The sequence below is a fragment of the Neopelma chrysocephalum genome, unplaced genomic scaffold, assembly GCF_003984885.1.
Source record: "Neopelma chrysocephalum unplaced genomic scaffold, ASM398488v2 Primary Assembly neopelma1_70, whole genome shotgun sequence".
Taxonomy (NCBI): domain Eukaryota; kingdom Metazoa; phylum Chordata; class Aves; order Passeriformes; family Pipridae; genus Neopelma; species Neopelma chrysocephalum.
In genome coordinates, this window is record NW_020897730.1 from 8,536,075 (window position 1) to 8,557,074 (window position 21,000).

At 37.8% G+C, this 21,000-nt stretch overlaps 1 protein-coding gene across 3 annotated transcripts in view; it reads left to right on the forward strand.

Annotated features, from left to right (window-relative positions):
* Positions 1-21,000, forward strand: part of CAB39 (calcium binding protein 39) — a 41,332-nt gene that overhangs the window by 16,531 nt on the left and 3,801 nt on the right. The window contains exons 2-7 of one of the 3 annotated variants that reach the window (XM_027686100.1): positions 4,505-4,661; positions 12,425-12,589; positions 16,431-16,549; positions 18,602-18,770; positions 19,513-19,572; positions 20,337-20,402. In XM_027686100.1, coding sequence (XP_027541901.1) covers positions 4,548-4,661; positions 12,425-12,589; positions 16,431-16,549; positions 18,602-18,770; positions 19,513-19,572; positions 20,337-20,402 — 693 coding nt within the window. In that variant the 5' untranslated portion in view covers positions 4,505-4,547. Of the gene's footprint in view, positions 1-4,504; positions 4,662-8,313; positions 8,441-10,840; positions 10,890-12,424; positions 12,590-16,430; positions 16,550-18,601; positions 18,771-19,512; positions 19,573-20,336; positions 20,403-21,000 lie in introns of those variants that run through there. The other 2 variants (XM_027686102.1, XM_027686101.1) reach the window with 2 other exon arrangements.

Consider the following 21,000-nt stretch of genomic DNA (forward strand, 5'->3'; position numbering starts at 1 on the left):
TTGCTAAAAGCACTCACCTTAAGCTCTTGGCATGTAAACAAGGCAGCAAGAGGCTTTAATATAGTGCAATTAAACTGTAAGGCCTAGGATAGAATAAGGAATTGAGTTTATTGCACTTGTTTGTTTCACAAAATTGGGTGTAGGGGGATTTTATACATTATTTAAGTAGCATTTTGCATGAGGGAATGGTGGCTGTTTGCTCTTTAAGTAGAAAGGTTAAGTTTGCTTTTGTGCCTTTGCTTGTGCTGCTCGTATTCCTCTGCCTTCAATGTAGCTTTAAAAGCCTGCCTTGGTGAGACTTCAGTACTGGTTAATTCATTTGTCTGTGGAGTAACTGCACATTTCACTGCAGTCAGGAGTGTCATTGTACTATTTCTTGTACCAGTATTGTTCTGAAAATAGTAATGCAGGGAGCTTGCAATAACAAAAATATACTACCCACAACAGAAAAACCCTACTGCTGTTAAGCAATCAGTTTTTAAACTGTAGCACACATTTCTGGTATAGAGGTGGCACATTTTCTGAACCTTTGAATAAGAAAAAGTGAAGTTACACGAGAGACCATGCTCCAGGCTGGCGTATCTATTCTTTAGAGAATTAAATTAATTAAAGGAAAGGAATTTGTTTATCTTGCTTCCGTATTTGTTCTTGTGGCATTTTTTTTTCTGCAAGAGGGTTGTCCTCACAGAGAAATGCTTTTAAGCGTTCTGCCTAGTTAAAAAAAAATCTTATATAAAACAATCTTATATAAAACAATCTTATATATGCAATGTAGTAGATTTCAATTGGACATTAATTGATTGTGTGGTCAGTGCAGTGAATAAAACAATACAAAGCCTTATACATGAAGCAAACTGCAGGGATGCAAGCTGCATTGACAGAGCTGGAAGTTATATACTATCTGAAACAGAGGGGTTACTATCTCTGCTTATCACAAAAGCCCAAATGTCCCAGTGTGCCTGAGTGTGTGTCAGTGGAAGTCAAATCTCTGGGTGTTTGACTGAATGCCATGTTGTTGTTTAACGGTCCCTTTGGATTGATAACGTCATTCAAGATTTCTAAATGTGGCTGTGACCCTGGTGCTTTAGGACCTTACATTTTGGTAGGTTTGGCCTGCTTGAATATTGGTGGAATAAATTGCCTGCCTGAGAAAGCTGGAGGTTTGTATAATATTGTTCATGGTCGCTTTTAACAAATGGATAAAAGTGAGGTTTCTGGGAAGGGAAGATAAAACCAAGCAGCCCAGCAGAGCACAGAGCTATCCATGTACTTGTTGCAGTTTAACTTTTCCAGAGTCCTGTGATCCCTTTCTTTAGCCACAATCAGTGTTTTTATCCAGGATTTGCAAGGCAGCCAGGTGCTGGTATTGTGAATCAGTTATCATTTGACATGATGTAAGGCCTGTTCTTATTTACAGAAAATGTCACTTGATGTTGTTCCCCTTTTTTCTCATGTTGCAGATGTGGGTGGTGGCAGCTCTTTCCAGCCTCACACAGATGTTGTCATTGTCTATTGTGCACACACAGGGTGCTGCGGGGGGTAGTTTTGCTGGGCTGAAAAAGGAACAGCCTGTCTATGTTCTCCTGCATGAAGTACAGCTTTGAGAGACAAAGGAAAGGACTGCTCCTGCTTTTTTACAGGTTCTTCAGTAACAGAATTTTGCTTCAGGGTTAGTGAGATCTTCAGTCAGGCCCCAGATGATGTTCCTGGCAGTGCCACTGCGTTCCCTCCAGTAATAAAATTGAAATGGCATAAACAGTATATTTATTCCATTTTGTATAATAAATGAAATACCTTGAAGCAAAATGTCACCTTCAGTAGTCAAGGGTGTGGATTTCCTTCTTAATGATGCTGACAGTCTTTCCTGATTTTTCCAAATTGCTTATGAGCAATTCATCCAGGAACTTGCCTGAATTGGGAAAAAATATTTTGTATAACTATATGCTAGTGAACTGCTATTAATTGATTATTTTTTATTAGATATACTAGTACATACAATGAAACTTGTGTACGACTTGTGTTTGCATGTGTGTGCATCTGATTTATGCAGAACCTGAAGGTTTCATAAGACAAAGCTGTAGACTATTTTTAACTTAAGAAATTGAGCACTGTGTGGAGGCAAAGCAAGTTTTGCAAACGTAGATACTGGGCACACCATGAGGACAGTTGTTTCTCGTTATTTTGTATTTCTGTAGGTTTTATGTGTTGTCCATGTAGTCTTTTAGTTTAGGAGTAGCATAGTTCTGCTCTAGAGAATGAGTGTGCAGAGTCATTTTATTGGTTTGATTTATTTTCTTTGTATATTGCTGTAATAACAGATTTTGTGATTCCATATAATGTTTTTGTTTTCTCACCTGTTTTGATTCCTACTGGTTTTGATTCTAACACAATCCAAGGAGTTAAGACTAGCAATTTTTTGAGCCAGTCCTCTGTTACATGGGTATAGCCATCTTCCAGAATGAATATGCAGAGTAGTTGTTGAACACTGTTATTATAGATGATGATATGCAAGTGTGAAAGAATTCAGATTTGTTTTCAGGGCTCATCTTCATTTGGCAGGAGTAGTAATCAAAGGGAGAGATAAAGGGAACATTTGAAATGTTGCTGTGATGATTGAGGTATGTCTCCATGTTGTAGGGAAATTGTGCTTATTTTCACATCTGTCTCTTTCTAGGAAAAAAAAAATCCTGTGTGAAATTTTCTTTAAACATTGTTTGAAATGCCATTAAATTTTTTGTTAAATAACAATAAGTAGTGGTGCTTTTCTTAGATGTAGGTTTTGGTTCCACTAGATGTGATGAAGTTTGAGGCATAAAATTCTCTTGTCTAAGGGATAACCTGGGGGCATTTTATCTCTTAGGGTACCAGTCCTGTGCTTGTAATTTCAGTGTTACAGCCCCTTTTTTGTGCAAATTGTGAATGAGAGATACTATAATGACAGAAATATTATACTGCACAATAAATGCAACAGAAGGTCCTTGTGATCTGTTAAAGAATGGAAATGGCTGGTGGAAAGTCTTGTTTCAACTTTCCTGCTGATACTTTTATCTGATATTAATCTAATTAAAAACTACATACCTAATGCTTTTTATCAGCTGCGTGAAGTCAGTCGCAGGCATGGAACAGTGAAGGATGATCTCTGTAGCTGGTTACCTGAAATCCCTGTTTATGGAAATTTCCTTGGCTAAAGATCCGAGTGCTTCTGTTCTTCCCCTTTAAATTGTTGCCCTTGGGCCAGCCCAACTTGTTTGTTTTAAAAATCAAAGTAACTAAAAATAGTAATTAATTGGTATTTTTAATCCTTGATCAAAACACTGTTGACTAAGATGAGGAGTAACATTTTGGAGTTCATGGTGGATGAGCTGGTATTTTAATCAAGGAGCAAAGTACTGTTACATGTACTGGTTATAATTGACTTGTTACCAAGTACATGGACATTGTAGGGAGACAGAAATTAAACTTTCAGGGTAGTCTCCCTTCTTTGGAATGACAGTGCAGGCTCTGCTCTGCCTGCTTCTTCAGCTGTCTTTTGTGTCTAGCAGAAGTAGCACTGTCAGCATTTTTGATATAGTTTCCTGTTCTTTTCTGTCTAGATGAAAGTTGTAGAAATATGCTTTATGGAGTTTACTTGTTAGAAGGTTTTATTACTGTTTAGATGTGGGTGTATGTGTTTAGTAACAAAAGATTTAGTACACTCATTTATTTTAGTAATAGTCTTCTGTTTTGTATACAGAAGCGAATATATTTGTATGTGTGTGTGCGTAAAAGCAAATATATGTAGATATATAGAAGAATAAATGTATTTGGATTCAAGAGCCAAATATTTTCAGGGAAGGAAAGTTTCTCCTGTAAGACATGTTTTATCTTTTTGAAAAAGATACATATCAGATGTTGGGTTTACAAGTGCTTTATTTACATCCGTGTCACATTTGTCACCCTGTTATTGGTGACAAATGGTATTTCCCATAAAATGAATGAGGGTGAGACTGTATTTCAGTATGAAATTACAGTAGTATTGATATGAAAATGCCAGGACATGCCAAGTGTCTTGACATAGGAAGAAGCTGCTATCTGTAGCCTTGTCTGCATTGTGCTTGTAGGTCCTGCACTGAGGTGCAGGCTTTGGGGTCTGCTTTGCATTTGTTATGGAATGAATCTGGATAAAAGCATGTACCTGGACAGTCACTGCAGAGCCACTGAGACATGGTGACCTGTGTGTCAAAGACCTCATGTAGGAAGGCATTTTGCTTGATAGCATTAATTGGAATAATTTATCCTTGTTAGTCTTGCCCAAATGTGGCATCTGTACAGTGTGTGGCTTTGTATATAATTAATGTGCTCTTTAATTTGTTCCTGAAGCATGAGATGATGATCTTAATGTGAGTACTTAGATTCTGCATCTTGTGTTTTAAAAGAATTAGAATTACAAGAATTTAAGTTTGTCATGGCAAGCTCTAGTTCACCTGTTCATTTTTGACGTACCTTTTTTCTCCTCTTTTTCCAGGTGAAGCAGGAGCTGTAGAAGGAAGACCTTGTGGTTTGCAATCATGCCATTCCCCTTTGGCAAGTCCCACAAGTCTCCTGCAGACATAGTGAAGAACCTGAAGGAAAGTATGGCAGTTCTAGAAAAACAAGATATCTCTGACAAAAAGGCAGAAAAGGTACAGTTGTGACTTTCCAACTGCTAAACATTTTGAAAGGGGTGGGGAGGGGGGTGGAATTTACAGCTGTGGAAACTGAATCAATTAGGAATTATTTTTGGGTTTTACAGTCTGATAAAGGGTAAGTTATGTACCTTTGAACGGGTGTGTTTCATGTTGGTTGGCTTTACATTTTTATGCCACTGGCAGCTGATAATGATACTTAAAATAATTTAGTTTGGAACTGTAGGACATTGCATTCTTTAGTAAGCAGCTTACAGCTATAGGGTGTTCTGGTGGTTGTGACCACCAGAGAGCCTTTACTACTGCACCGTAGTTCTGTCTCTGCTTGTCCATGCAAATGTTCACAGAGCAGAGTGTCCCTTACTGGAACCAAAGAACTTGGTGTCTCTCTGGATATCAGCAGAGAATATACTTTGATCTTCCTGCCTTTTCTTCAGCCCACAGGAAGATGTGGTGAAGTTTCTGTGCTAGTGCAGCTTCCTTTAGATGGATGTCTTGCTACATCAGGATCTCTCCCTGTTGACAGTCACTTACTTCTCAGCTGGTAGTCTTGATAACATGACTAAAAATGATCTTTAAGTTCAGCCTGTATGCAGCTGCATCCCAGAGGTATTCATTGTTTAGATGAAGTTTTTCCTAATAAACACAGCACAAGGTCATAGGTTTGAATACTTAAAAAACCACAACAAACCAAAAAAACCAGGTGAACAAAACACCTCCCTCTCCAATATATGAAGCAGGCTGTGATACCCTCCTTGGATCCTCTCCCAGCATTATTTAGCTATTATGTGCCATTCTTGGTATCCACAGTCCTGTGTAGGAGTTAGTCACAATCTTTTCATGTTCACTAGTATTTTTAAGCATAATGTGGCCAGTTCCTCTATATTCAGTTTCACCTAGATTTGGCACTACTACTTTTAAGTGCAGGAGAATCTGGGGCTTAATTAAATTACCATCTTTATCACAATATTCTTTAAAAATCAGCATCTTCTACCCCATTGCCAGCATGTGTTATGTTCCAGGTGTCTTGCAGTGTACCACAGTATTTTTCCTTGACGCTTTTTCTCTCTTGCTGGAGAGAAAAATGTTATGGTGTGTTGTGCAGGCCTGTGTGAAGGCTTTTCTTCTTTTACTAAAAGAGACATCTGTCAGGAGAGGAGGGGAAGGTGCGTTCTGAAGAGTCTGTGATGAGACATGGCACTACCTCCTTCATCTCAGCCTCATTGTTAATTCCTGGAGATGGGGCTTGATCTTAAAATCCGTGCTCTTTTGTGGCATCTCTTGTTGCTTAGGCCTCTAATGGGGAACAGACCAGCTTCATCCCATTGTGGATGGCTGTGCACTGTAGCACATGCCTGTGGTCTTGATGCAATAGCTGAAGGTTATTACGTACCATTTCTTCTTGCTGGCCTTCAGTCCCACACCTCCATCCTTCTGAAAGACCTCACTTATGTGAGGCTGCTGCTTGGACAAGAAATAATACGCTGAGCCTGTAAGAGTGGTTTCTTGTGTCATGTAGAGAGAGCAACATGTTGTGCTTGAAGGAGTACAGAAGGTAGCCATGTTCACTAGGTTAAATGAGAGGAGGGTTCAATCCTGGCATTCAGGGGACTGACCCTGGGTATGGTGGTGCTGTTCCCTGTCATCCTCCTTATTCACAAAGGAGAGCAGCTGATGGATCCAAACATCCACAACACTAATGTCAACATCTCCATATAGAGATTCTTCAGGAAATAGTTGTTCCTTGGCAAGCCAGGACTTCAGGAAGGTGCCTCTGGCTGTGACTGTTTATCTCTGATGGTTTGGTAGAGGAAGATCTTCAATATCTTACAGACCAGTCATCAAATCTTTGAGGGCACAGCTCTGATTAGGCACCCTGAATTTGTGCCCTCTTCCTGTCCAGTCTGTTAAAATGACTGGAGTGACTTTGGAGTTAAAAGACAGCAGGGGTCTGAGCAGCAGCCATTGTTAGAAAAGAACAAAGATTTCTTTGTGCCCATATGTCAGTATTTAGGCATCTTTTTATCTTTCATTATCCCTTTTATTATGATGATCCTTTCTGTAATGTAACTTTTCAGCCTCTTTTGGAGAAGAATTCTGTGCTGATAAAAGGGTGAGTTCTGTAGATAGTACTGGAACAGAAATAGAAAAACTCACTGCACATAAAGCACAAAAATTACTGCCTTTTACTAAAAGGGAAGAAGGATGCAAAAGTTTTTCTTTTTTAATGACTTCATTTTATTAGTGATTAGACTTGTATAAAATATGGTCTCTCTCAGTAATTTCTTCTTCATGATCTCTGTTCAATCCAGGGGTATGCTTTTGTAGCCTGTCACATATCAACAATGAAATTTCAGTGCTAAGCAGCCTGGTACATACTCACTGTTGATTACTGTTTGTGGTAAAGACAAGCTTTGTAGCAGGGAATACCTACTTGTCCTATACTACTTTGTTTCTTAAAATTAAAATACTGAGTTTGCTATGTGGAAGATGCTCTTAGAGAGTTTCATAACACATTTGGCAGTACAGATTTGGAAGAAAATTAGACAAATAATTTTCCCTAGAAATAAGTGTAATTAACTATGTTTGAACAGAATCGCTCAGTTTTTTCAGTCCTTAGGCTGAAATTTAAAACCTTTAATGTTTTGTGAGAGGAGGAAAAAGCAAAGGAGGTAATAAAGATTTTTAAAGCTTAGATAGTGTGTGTTCCTGTAGTACATTCGTTATAATCCACATGGAAGATATTCTTCAAAACAAAAGGTGTAAAACAGTAGGGGTCATGATGCCTCTTGTTCACTTATGTAGCATTCTGCCCTGCAATACTGGAAAATTGGTTTTATAACTGAAAATCTGAAATTCAAGTGAATTCTAGTTTACATGTTTAATCTACCTTTTTTTTGAGCTATGTGAAAACTGGAGAAAAATTAACCATGTAGTTCTCCAGGTCATTTTGAAATGTCCTTGAAGTGTGTGGTACTTTCTTAGGAGCTGCGATCTGAAGTGGCTGCACAAGCTGCACTGTGGCTCGTTGCTGAGGGGCTGCCCCGTGTACCACAGCTCTGGGGGCTGGCTGGCTGCAGTCCTGTGTTAGATAGAGGGGATAGCTTCCTGTCTGTTAGCATTTTGAAAGGGAAATGAGATGTCAAGTGCTTTATAACTGAAAATGTGTTCATCGTATATGCTGTTTGTTCTCCATGACTTGTGTTCTTTCAGAAAGAAGGGGCTAAAGGGAAGGGAAAGAAAAATTCCTTTCATGTAATTGGGACCTAACTTTGACCCAGCCCATTAGTTAGTCTTCATTTGCATCTCTTCCCCCTTGTTGGCTGACATCAGCATTTATTTTTACACTACCAGTTAGCTTGGTTTGTGGCACATGTGTACTGTCGTGAAGGTAAATATTTACTCATGTAATAAACTCCTTCTTCCCTATCCTCCGACCTTGGGTTAACCTACCCAGAGCAGCTCTTGCTATTGCAGACATGGTTGGCCTCTCTTATTTACATCACCAGCTCTATAGGATGGGCACATACTGTGTGTACCATGTGCTGCTTGGACTCAGCTACCCAAATGTAAGGTTACACCAGGTTGCCATTGGTCAGCTTTCATTCAGTGAGTTAACGCTGCCATTTACAAAGCAGTAAAACTTTAACTTTGCTGTGCATGTGCGTACAATTAATCCATGGTTGAAAGAAGGCTAAAGGTTAAGTGATCTGCCTGGCCTACAGTGTGGGGCTGTTCTCAAAGAGTAAAGATGAGGCTTCTTCTGAAAGTAACAGGTGAGATGTGCTTCTTTTCTAATTGAACTTGGCTCTTCGTGCTAAATATCTGCTGAAAAATCACCCAGTCATTTTTGGTCTTCAGAATGTACCACTGCACTGATGTCGACAGTCATTTATTTACAAAATGGTATGGTTTTATAAGCATTTTGAAATCCAGCCATTTTTAAATAGAATCATTAAAAAATTCTGTTTGTTATTTATGATAGATACTACTCTAGACTAGTAAAAATATTCACCAAGTATAGGCTCAAAGCCTACTTGTTTTATCTTTTTGATGGATGTTTTCATTAATAGTGCAGTTGCTGTAACTGCATTGCCCATGTGTACAGAACCCCCAACCACAGGGGTTGCATAGGCCTGGAGCCTTCAAGCTCATTGGAAATATTTTGGGACTGACCATGTGTTCTTCATCTTTTCCTACTGTTCATAAACCTCAAATACTCCAGCTATACAAATCTAAATGAAGTATGGTATTTGCACTGCATACTCTTTAAGGAAATAGTAAATTTTAGGGTATTTCAGTTATATTTCTTGACACTGGAATAAACCATAGTAGTTCATAGCTATAAAGACGTGCAGCTGTTCTTGTGTAACAGTCATATGTGTGACTTCATGGTGTCTCCATTTATTTTTAAATAATATCTTCTTATCTTTGAAAAAGGAAGTAAGTACTTTCCTTATTTTCCTTGCCTTGTATTTAAGTTTCATAGTTTGACTTGTCCTCAGATGGTATTGTCTGGCACCATTAAATTTCAAATGTGACTTGCCACAGAATTTTTCTCTAAAATGCTGGTTGCTCCTTCTTAGTGTTGAGAACATACATATATATAAATGTTAATACCTATAAAATATAAATTTTAATATATAAAATATATAATATACACTTAAAGACTTTTTTATCTATATACTTATATATATTTTTATATATATAATACTGATTCTGTATATATAAAATATACCCTGCTTATATATAGTATTGGGATATAGTTTATTTATTTTTTATATATGGTGTCTGATTGTTAATTGACTTTTGATCATGGGTTTTTGGATCTTTCTCTAGAGACTTTTCCTGTTAAAAGAAAGCAGTGCATTAGGAAATCATGTAGATCTCAGTACCTTAGGTAAATCATGCAGGTAATGCTGCCCAGCTTTATCTTTCTTGATTTTTTTTTTTACTAGTTTTTTGCTAGGCTCTTAACATTGATATTTAATGTAGCTTTATATTTTTCAGTGTAGCTATCCACATTCCGTTCTGCATCTGAAAGGGCAAAAATAGGTCTGCACATCTTGTGTTTGGAATATGTTTGAGAGTTCATGGAATATGGAAGAGGGATTCTGGAAGTTTGTAGTTCATTTCTATTCTTTTTGATGTTGAGTTTTAGAAGAGAAGGAAGTATAGAGATGTTCCATTTATGAAATTGTAGTGCATCAGAAGACCTTGGCTATTGATATAATAGTTTCAGAAAACCTCATATTTCTGTATTTGCAGAAATGGTAGTTTGGCCTAAGTTGAAGTGATGCAAGCAAGACTCTTGATGATGGAGGTGGTCAGACAGTGGTACAGGCTGCCTGGAGAGGTGGTGGAGTGTCCATCCATGGAGCTGTTCAGAGCATGGCTGGCCCTGCCTGGAGCAGGTGGTTGGACACTGATGACCTCCTGAGAGACCTTCCAGCTAAGCTGTTCCATGTTTCTTAGGGGCATGGTTTAGTGGTGGTCTTGGCAGGGCTAAGTTAATGATTGGACTTGAGCTTAAGTCCATTTTCCAACCTAAATGATTCTGTGAGTCTCTTCTATGGCTCTATGTCTCTAGCCATTACTTCCCACTAAAGCTTCATGTCATTCCAAGTTCAAGTGAAGGATATTCGGATGGTCTTGACAGTTGTGAAGAGCATTTAAGTCTGTTCTTGAAGTTACCAAGTTGTATGTTCACGCTAGGCTAGAAAGCTGCTGCTTTTTTTGCCTTTTTTTTTTCTTTTTTTGTTAAAGCCCTCAGTGTTGGGAAACACTGCAGTGTTTTCTGCCTGGTTTATAAGCATTTCCATCACTAATAGCTTTCTTGGGCTGATGGTGAGGGACAACCCTCAAGCGTGATTAATAGTTTTGGGTTTGGGGAGGCTTGTTCTGTTTCCTGGGGTTTTAGGATGAAAAATTCTCCGTTGGCATTGTTTTTAATTACAAGCATTTCCTCAATACCATCATCTTACTTAAAATAGGTAGTTACTTGAACTTCTGCCTTTCTTCCTCTTTCATCTTGCTTCCTACATCAGTGTGCAGGGAGAAACTGCAATAGAGGTTTTATTACTGCTTCTTCTTTTTTTTGGTAGCCATGCATCAGACAACTCTTCGTATCTCCATGTTTGACAGATGTTCCTGTTCTTTTCCTAGAAAAGAGGCATTTTTTCTGAGTTTTAGAGAAATTGGGTGGTGTAATACTGCTACAATATGGTGAGCTGGCTTTCCCACTTCATGTCTTCAGGAGCTGTCATGAATCTGAGCAGTCTTACTGAGCACCTGCTTCTTAATGTCTTACTAACAAGTGCACAGAAAATCCTTTGGAATTTCGATTGAGGAGGAGACAACTGGGACTGGGAACTGCAGTTAGCAAGAAGAGGGAGGCAGCAGAGTGGAAAGTTGTGGATGAGCTAAAGATGATATGGAGCCTCCTTAAAGGTCATGGAATCCTTATGTGCATACCTAGCAAAGCTGGAATGGCTCTGGCTTGAATAGTGCATGGTCATGCTGATCTTAAAGCCTCTCTAGATGAAAAGCACAAATGAGAAATCTTCTGACATAACCCTTTGGAAGACTGCCAATATCCAGAAAGTCATCATTTTTTCACTTCGTTAATTTTCCACGAGCTATCAATCATGAATACTTTACATTAAAGTCTATGCATACTTTGTTGGCAGGTTCATCTAATTACTGAAAATCAGTCACTTACAAGCCATTCAGACTTTTTAGGCACGTGAAGAACTAATATAGTATAATTAAACCACCTACTTAGGATGATAATTTCCAGCATTTTGCCCCCAGGCTAAGTAAACATATATATTGAAAGGAGTAGTTCTTTTTTTTTGGTCCAAGACAATTGTGCTTTAAGATTCAGAAGTGGGCGTTTAGAAGTGTTCTTGTTGATTTATTTTTTTGTTTGTTTTACTCATGAGAGAACTGCATTTCCACTGCTAAATGCTACTCCAGCTCATCATGGCAACTTAGGAATTCCTCACCCTGGCTTTCGTAAGTGAGAGGTCAGACCTGTCTGTCTTCTTTAAGATGGACTTGAAATGGGGAAGGATTTTAGACCTTTAATTGTCCCCTGTGTCTCCACGTCCTTTTGAGACGATACAAAGGGGGCTGTTTGCTGGTTTGTTCTTTTATACTGAGACAACCTGGAAACTCGAGTAGGTTCTCCCTGAGGTTTTGTTTGCTGTAAAGGAAAAATGTCACCTGCACTAACTGGAATGGGAACCCAGTATTTGACAACACCTGATGAGGGCAGAATCTGTAGGAGGGATGCATTTGGTCTCTCTGAGCAGTTCACTAGGGACAGACATGAGTCTCCATGTCACATTTTCCAGTCTGACCGTGCGTAACTCTGTTTTACAGAATGGAAATTTTGTCGGGTTCTTTTCATCCCATTGCTGTTCTTTAGGGGATTTTTGAATGGGAAGTTGATGGGTGGTAAAAAGGAAGAGATTTTTACTTGTGGTAACTTGTCAAATTGTGTGCATCTTGTGTCTTCTTTTTGTTTGTGTTTTGTTTTTGGTTTTGGTTTGTTTTTTTTTTTAAATGACCACTCTTATAACAGTCTTATTTGCAGAAAGAATATCTATTGTTTTTTTTTTAGCAGGTTGTCATTTCCTGATTATTCCCCCCCGCCCCCTTAGTGGAAGTTTGCAGATGTTAAGAATAATGGAGTGTGCAGTTACAAAGACAAGTGGCATTGTGCTCTAACTGTATTGTTTTCTCGTTTTCTCTAGGCCACTGAGGAGGTCTCAAAAAACCTTGTTGCCATGAAAGAAATCTTGTATGGCACAAATGAAAAAGAACCCCAAACAGAAGCTGTGGCACAGCTTGCTCAGGAGCTGTACAACAGTGGTCTTCTTAGTACCCTAGTAGCTGACTTGCAGCTAATTGATTTTGAGGTAAGAAAAGAGGTTTGACATTTCTTACATTCTGTACGTTAAAATAAACACATCTGAATTCCTACCACTTAAATTGGTTAAGATATGTTTCCGTCTTCAGCTTTTATTTTCCAGTTATGACAAATCCATTAGAAAGAGAACTCATTGTTCCAAACTGCATAGAAAATTAAGCAACTATAGAATATGAAATCCATAACTTTAGGCATATAAACACAAATTTGAAGTAGATAAAGCTCTAATCCAGTGATACAGTTCTATTAAAATTATGGAATAATTCTTAATTGTTGTGTAACAGAAAGGCTAATCCCTTAACAGTAATACCATAGTGAATACTACAAGGCATATCTATATTATCTTGTTAAATCAAATTACTTGGAAAAGTAAGAGAATTTATATGTTAAGGCTGTTAGTTTTATTAACAGTATTTCTCTCTCTTTTTAGAAATGAGTGATGCAACCTTTTTTCTATTTTCCTAATTTTTTGTGTTTATTAAAAAAAAACAACAAACCCAAGTTTTTATTGATTAATTCAAAATAGCAATACTTATATTAAAACATATTTCTATACAAACTTCTGTGGCATTTTTCACTACACCACATGGAACAATTTAGCTTCCCAGTGCCATAGTGAAGAATCACCCTTTAGTTTAGTTATATGTAAGAAGTTGCAGTACAACTGGATTTTTCTGTTTTCCCTGAGGTCTCACAAGAAGCGTGTGGTTGTCTAGGAAAGGAGCCAAAACCCATGTATCTCACTCCACAGCCTCGACCATAAAGACCATCCCACTTCAGGTTGCTTAAAAAACAGGATTGTTCATAAACAAGTTGCTCACAATGCAAACACAACAGTTTAAAGTCCTATTGTAGTTTGGCATTCCAAAAACAATGGCTTTCTTCCCAGTTCTTTCTTCTCTCCCCTCCACCCCACCCATAACTCCCTCTGATTTGTGTTTAATTATAATACAGTGGTATTTTTTCCCTATCCACACAACTGTTTATACCAAACATAAAAAATTCAAGTTGTTAAATAAGCAAGGAGACCTGGGAAAGCTGAGAGGGAATGCTGAAATGTGATGGCCTTTAATTGCTGAGGAAAGGAAATCATGAAACATCATCTGGATTCTGCTGACCTCTAGATTTGTATCAGCTTGGTGTTTACCCAGCCCAGTTATGAGCAAAAGAAACCTTCATTATCTCCTGGTAATGAGGAATGAAAGCAATTTGTGCAGGTTTGTTCTCATTAAGGAGAACTGTGCTTTTTATTCTGTGGGGACTTAAAAAGATTGTGAGTTGTTTCCTGCTTGTGGACATTGTGTTGCTTTGTTACACGAGGATGTGACGGTTCCCCCTTGAGAGAGAAAAGTCATTTATGCTGCTTTCTAGGCTGGACCTAGCCTGCTTTGTAAGGATGGGATCTGGCAGACTGTCCAGCTGTTGTTGTTACCTGGAATTAATGTCAACACACCTGTGCTCCAGATGTGCTCCAGCTGTCACAAAGTCAATCAGATGTTGGCTTTGATATCCCACATCTCTGTGGTTATGGGTTTGCTGCATTTGAAATGGTTTCTCCATTACTGATGGAAATACGTTTGATTTTCTGTTGGTTTTTTAACTTCAAGAGTAGGTCTTGAATTTTTTCCTTCTTTCCACCGCAGCCTGAGGTCATTCAGTGATAAACTAAACTTTTTTTTTCAAGAACTTCATTAATTTCTGAAGAAGGTTTCCTTGTAGAACAGGAACAGACAGCTAAATAATAGACAGGGACTGTTCACTCTTGTCTCTTAAACTATCTCAAATGTATTTGAATCTGAATTGGTATGGTAAAAAAGCCCAGAAAAGTAATATGTAAAAACTGGAAAAGTAACAGACTTCATGTTTAATGAACAATCTGTGACTGTCCAGCCTTTGCTGTATGTATGTAAAGGCCTGTTTAAAATTATGCCCTTCTCTGGAGGTCTGTTTTGCAGATAAAACAGTCAACCCAACCATCTGCTAACCAGTCTTACAAACTTACCAGTTATCTCCTGGCTGATCTGCACTAATGTGTCTGTAGAAGAGATGGTATCTCTTGTGGAATTGGGGTTCTTTTTTTTTGTTCTTGTTTTTTTAAATGAAGAAAGAAAAAGAAAAAGCCAAACCCAAAAATGCCTTCTGCGTAAGGGAGGCTGAATCCTTGGGCTGGCAGGACAATAGAGGCACAGTGTCCCTCTCACCTCTCGCAGCCGTGACGGTTGGCACAGGGTTTGGTGCCCGTTTGCCCTCGTCAGGCTATGAGATCACTTAGCAATGCATCCCTCTGACAATAGCTGCCTCTGGGATTGCTGTGTACCACCAGCAGCTCAATTATATGCATAATAAGGAAATGCTGGGGAATCCAAAGCAAACTGTGAGATCCAGCGCAAAACTGGCCACGTTAGTGAATGATAGTTGATGACTATATTATGTGGAGTTTGAGTAAAGCGATTTCTAGGAACACAGCTCTACTCATTTCAGAACAAAGAGTTCTGGTGTTGCTTTGGGCTGGCTTTCAATGGAATTGTAATTGAGAAAACAGCGTTTACAAACAATCTCTTATATCCTGAAAACAACACTCTAACAAAACTGTCTGTGGTAATTCACAAACATGCTGTTTGTAAAACTACAGTGCTCCTACATTTTTATAAACATAAACATTTCATTTTTTCTTGTGCAGCCTGCTTGACATTGATTAGAAGATGGAAATAATTTTAAATAATTGCTGCTGTTTTTAAAATTCCTGCTAGTTGAATATGCCCTGCATTTACTCAAAAGCTTCCTGGTGTTACTCGGGAGATTTCTAGTGCAGTTAGAGCCTGTCAAGAAACATTATATACATATGGGATTTGTTTATAACATATAGAGAATCGTTAGGTGGAGTTGCTTAATGGGCCTTTATTTGCAAGTCCAAGCTTAGTACAAGTTTGCCTAGTCTTTTTCTGGATTAGATCTGATAACACGTAATCCTGAAGGTGTCTTTGTGTCCATCCAAAATGGACAGTTAATTGCAGAAATCTGGCTTTTAAATGCTGCACGTGAGTGACAGTGAAAAGTACTTATATTTATAATCAGCTTTTTGTTAGATGTCTATGCCTGTTTGTCATCTTTAGCTGTTGTCTGACAGAAGAAATAAATAGGAGGTGTGTGTATATATATTCAACAAAGAACATTCCCAGCTCCTTTTATGCTGTCTTGGTGCTATCCTTGTGCATTTTTTTTAGTATAATCTCTACTGAATTCCAGGATCCTGGTCTTTTTTATACTTCTTTTATGCATTGAAAAATGTGACACTTGCATTTTAGGTCAGTGGATGATTCCTGTGTGTGTTTTTGGTTTTTTTTATTTACTTACTTATTTTCATAAGTTATAGTTTTAAGTTGGTTGTTAACATTGAAGTTGGAAGTGCTCTGCACACTCTTAATGGTGGCATTATGTGCTCCTAGATAAGGGAAGAGGATAATGGAATATTGAAGAAACACACTTTCGTGCAAGAGCACAGTTAAAAACTGCTATGTTATTAGCAAAACCAAGTATAGAATAAGCCCAGAAGATTGATGCTACATAGAAGTATCTGATGAAACATCAACTGACTTTACTTCTTGGTGTAAATTACCCGTGATCTGGCTGCAACGTGATATAATGTTTTGAGTGCTTTGGCATATTTGAAATGGGCATAAAGAAACAGAATATTAAATCTGTTTAAGATCAGTGTGGAGGCTGACAACTGCAGAACTCAGTACAACTGCATGAGGTGATGACAATGTTCAATTGTTAACTTTCCTGACGGACTTCAGTATTGTGTGTTTAACTGCCAATGTTTTTGACAGGGCAAGAAAGATGTTGCTCAAATTTTCAACAACATTCTCAGAAGACAAATTGGTACAAGGACTCCCACAGTTGAATACATCTGCACTCAACAGAATATATTATTCATGCTATTAAAAGGGTATGTGCACTGTGAAGCATAAATATGCTTTCACATGAAGTAAGGAGTTTTTAAATTCATAGAGAAGCGGAGAGTTCTGACGTGATTGTTCTTCTTTTGCAATATGCTTGGTTTTTTTATTTTATTTTTTTCTTTGTCTTGGGGTCTGTAATTCCCCTAAGTAAAGGAAAATTTGAGTAATAAATCACCAACAATCTACTTTTGCATGAAATATAACTGAAAATTGAGAACTGTTAGTAGTCTAAAATATTCTTACGAGGGTAGTCAGACATTTTCCTTCAGTATAGTATTTGAACCTATTTAAACTATTCCCTTGTGAATTTATCAAGAGTTGAAGGCTGGGGTTTTTTTTTCTTTTAACCACTGTAATTTCTAGTTTGCTGGCCTAGCCCCTGGCCTTAGTTTGGTCTTAGACTTTTTGTTCAGTGATTTATATTCCTGTAGAGACACAAACACACCAACTCAAACTTGACCAAACGAATAATTTGGAGCATACTGTGCATGCCAGATGGCTGCTTCTTCCTCTGTTCTTGTATTATTGGGTGTGCTGGATATTCTTATATTATCTTATGTACTGGATATTGGAGAGTCGTGCCATACTGAATATGGGCATGTAGAGCTGTGGTTCTCAAAACATGAACGCAGGTGTTGTTAATATATTTGTATTAAAATAGGGTTTTTTAAAAATTTGAGAATGTGCTCTCTTAATTTCAAAAGGAATTGCTCACATTTCTAATAGCATTAAGATAGTTCTGAAAATTGCAATTCCAGTGTGTTATTTTGGGATAGAAAAGTTCATCAAACATTACTACACGATTTTAAAAGTGCAGCTATTTGAAGTAGTAGTTTTATAATTACCAAACCATATGACCATAAGATCTACACTTGTCTGCCAGAGGGCCTGCTTTGGGTTTTTTTCCTCCTGCATTGCAGCCCTAATTTTGAAGTGAAGTGTGATTTAAATGTTAGAGGGGTAAAAATATTAATTGTGGCATAAGACAAAAGAAATTCCTGATTCAGTACTTCTTCAAAATAATTTACAAAAGAAGGCAACAACATTTGAGGTGCAGAGAGAGAAAACTGCTTTCTCAGCATGTTCTCATTGCTGTGTGACTGAATGAGGGATGTAACAAATTCCTGCTCTCTTTTAGTCTGTGTTGTCACCCTTCAGAGAGCATTATTCCCACAGGGATTGTTGGAACTCATTTTCATAAGTCAGGATGTTTGAAATGAGCATTTAGCTTTAGCAACTTAGGTGTTACATCTGGTTACATCCAACTGAGACAGATTTATGTAAATTTATACTATTGGATAAGTTGCAAAAAGTTCAGTAGATTTCAAATCTCCATGAATGAGAAAGTATTGCACCATTTAACGTGAAAATTATTTTATAAGGCAATGTTTTTGTATGGTAATATAGTTAATGCTCAGTATGCACAATGATACTTTGCTCCTGAATTATTCTGGTGAATTTTAATTACCTTCCAATGGTGTAGGATGAAGGATTCTTTAGGTGGGAGGCTGGAAGGTATATAAGAGTCTGTGACTGCTCCAGAGGCTTGAACCCCGCAATGTGTAGAGCAGCCAGTGATGCTGGAAAGTGGTTTAATGAACGAGGAGATGTGAATTTATGTCCAGTATGATTGATCCTTCCTGGTTATATGGATCGTGTTATGTAAATTGCTGTCATGTTTAGGCAAGTAGCTTTCAAGACAGAAATAATTTACTGCTCTTCCAGATGTCTGCGATCCTACCAATATGGAACAAGAAAACTGATTTTGAGAACAAAGAAAATATATTCATTTAGTCTTGTTTCTCAGTTTGTGAAATTCATTTGAATTGGCTGTAATTTGTCATGTAATGGGCAATTATTTCAGTAATATTTTGTAGCAATATTTAAAAATTGAGTCCAGTGCAGAAAAATAAGTACCTCTAACTTTTGAGGTTTTGTTTACTTGATAGTATTGAAAACTAATTAGCAGTGTGGTGTTGCAGTACTAACTTGTGAAAGTATTTATAAAAAGTCTTTGGGTTGTTTTGGTTTTTTTGTAGGTACGAATCTCCAGAAATTGCTCTAAATTGTGGAATAATGCTTAGGGAATGCATCCGGCATGAACCACTTGCTAAAATAATCTTGTGGTCAGAACAATTCTACGATTTCTTCAGATACGTGGAGATGTCAACGTTTGACATTGCTTCCGATGCATTTGCCACATTCAAGGTAATTCATTGACAGCCTTGGAATTATTATTTCTGTAGTTCTCTTTGTGAACCCAGGTGCTGTGTGTGATTTTCCTGGGCAAAACAGGCCTTGGGAGAGGGGAAAAAAATAAGGTGTGATGCAAATGGTGGGCTGGACATTGCTCTTCCTTATTTCTCAGAATGCAAGACATGCCTTTAAGTATATATACCATGTTCCCCAAAATTTTGTTCTAGAGAGTAAGATGTAAACTATCCTTCATTACCTGAATACGTGTGCCCTTCCGTGCCAGGGGCTTTAAATCTGTGTCTGCAACTCCTCAACTGAGCAAACTCCTTTTCATTCTGTTATAACCCTGAGTATATTTGATGCTGTTGCTTTGTCTGGGAAAATTTTCTGTGACCCTAAAACATTGAGTTATGGGAGTATTATCATAATATTCATCAATATGAAATAGTAGGTCTTAACCTTGGTTGTGTGTAGTTATGTGCAGAGCACAGCCTTGATCCATAATAGCACTCTTCAGTGATAATTCCACAGTCCATCTATCTGTGAGTTAAAGTAACACATCACAGATCTTTCCTAAGTGATGCCAAGATCCTTAGCAGTGTCCAGGTAATTGCATTAATGTCTTAAATCTCTTAATTTAATGAAACAGCAAAATTTTCTATCGAATGTCACATATGTACTCACTGTTTAATGTGAATGTCTATGTACTGTATAAATACTTTAGTTAAAATATTGGGTTTGTGCTTTTTTGCAGGATTTGCTCACAAGACACAAGTTGTTAAGTGCAGAATTTTTGGAACAGCATTACGATAGGGTGAGCAGATCTGTTTTAGTATTTAGAATTCTCTAGCGCTGCACATCTTATTTGAAGAAATTGGTGGTTTTACTCCTTGTTTAGTAAACTTCCACATCATATTAAAACAATTGAACTTGCAGTAATTTCTGCAAAACAGTAAAATTTAGATCATGACCCTGTTGTTGACTGTAGAAAGGGATAAGAGGAGAAGGCAGCGGGAATCTTGTTCTGTGGGCGCTCGGCCTGATTTCTTCGCTAGAGGGAGCCCTTGCCTTTCCCCTGACACCAAGGAATCCGGGATATCCCTCTCCCTGCTGCTGGGAGACCAGGAATTACGGAACAGTGTCCGGTGCCAGGAGCTATCACAGAATCACAGAATGGCTTTAAAGATCGTCTGGTCCCACCTCCCCACCCCTGCCATTGGCAGGGCATCTTACACTAGACCGGGTTGCTCCAACCTGGCCTTGAACACTTCCAGGGATGGGGCAGCCACAGCTTCTCTGGGCAACCTATTCCTGGTACAGTTTAAGAAATAATGAGGTAACTACTTCCACTGCGTTGAAATCTAAATGTTGAAGGCTCCTAAAAGAGTAAATATATATTTTTTTAAAGCATATACAGTGTTTTAACAGTAGTGACTTACAGGAACCGATTGAGATTTCAGATTTTGTTTATGTTTTTGTTAGGGATTGGCATCTCCTCCACTTTGTTACAATAATTTAGAAGAAGAGTGACTATGACACTTGGAAAAGTCCTAACCCTTCTCTTTATTCTGTGTTTAGTTCTTCAGTGAATATGAGAAGTTACTTCATTCAGAAAACTATGTGACAAAGAGACAGTCACTTAAGGTAAGGCAATTTTATTTTCTTATTAAATGCAAAGTTAGAGAAAGCCTTTAATTTCAAGGTGACTTGACTTTATTTGAAATGGCTTACATAACTGCCTTCAATAGTGTTTGTTTTAATTCTTCTTACATGTTAATTCTTGAGATCAACTAGTTTTTTTTTTTTAGTCCAGTCCTTTCGTTATTTAGTGTCTAGCACAGACCCGAGTAATTTCTCTCCCTATGAAGAAATGGCTCTTCAAGTATCTTTATTTTTGTTGGTTTTTTTCACTTCGACAAATGTGGACACATTTAAATAATTTTTAAACAAAGATTCACAAGATGTGCCTAGAGCAATACTAATCTTACATTCAAGTGGGTAAGCAATAGGGAATGTAAATGTAATACAGAACTTGTAGCAAAGGTGATCCTTGTGGGGAATATCCTTTTAATCCCTTTTGGACAAAGAACGTAGCAAAAGGAATGTAAATATTTCTCATTTGAAGTACTAACGTGTTTAGGTTTTGGTTTATGTTTTTTTAAGGCATTGTTATTGTTGCTGAATAGCTTCTGTATAAATGAAAGTAATGAAGTCGTAGGGAAAAAAGAATGAAAGACTTTTC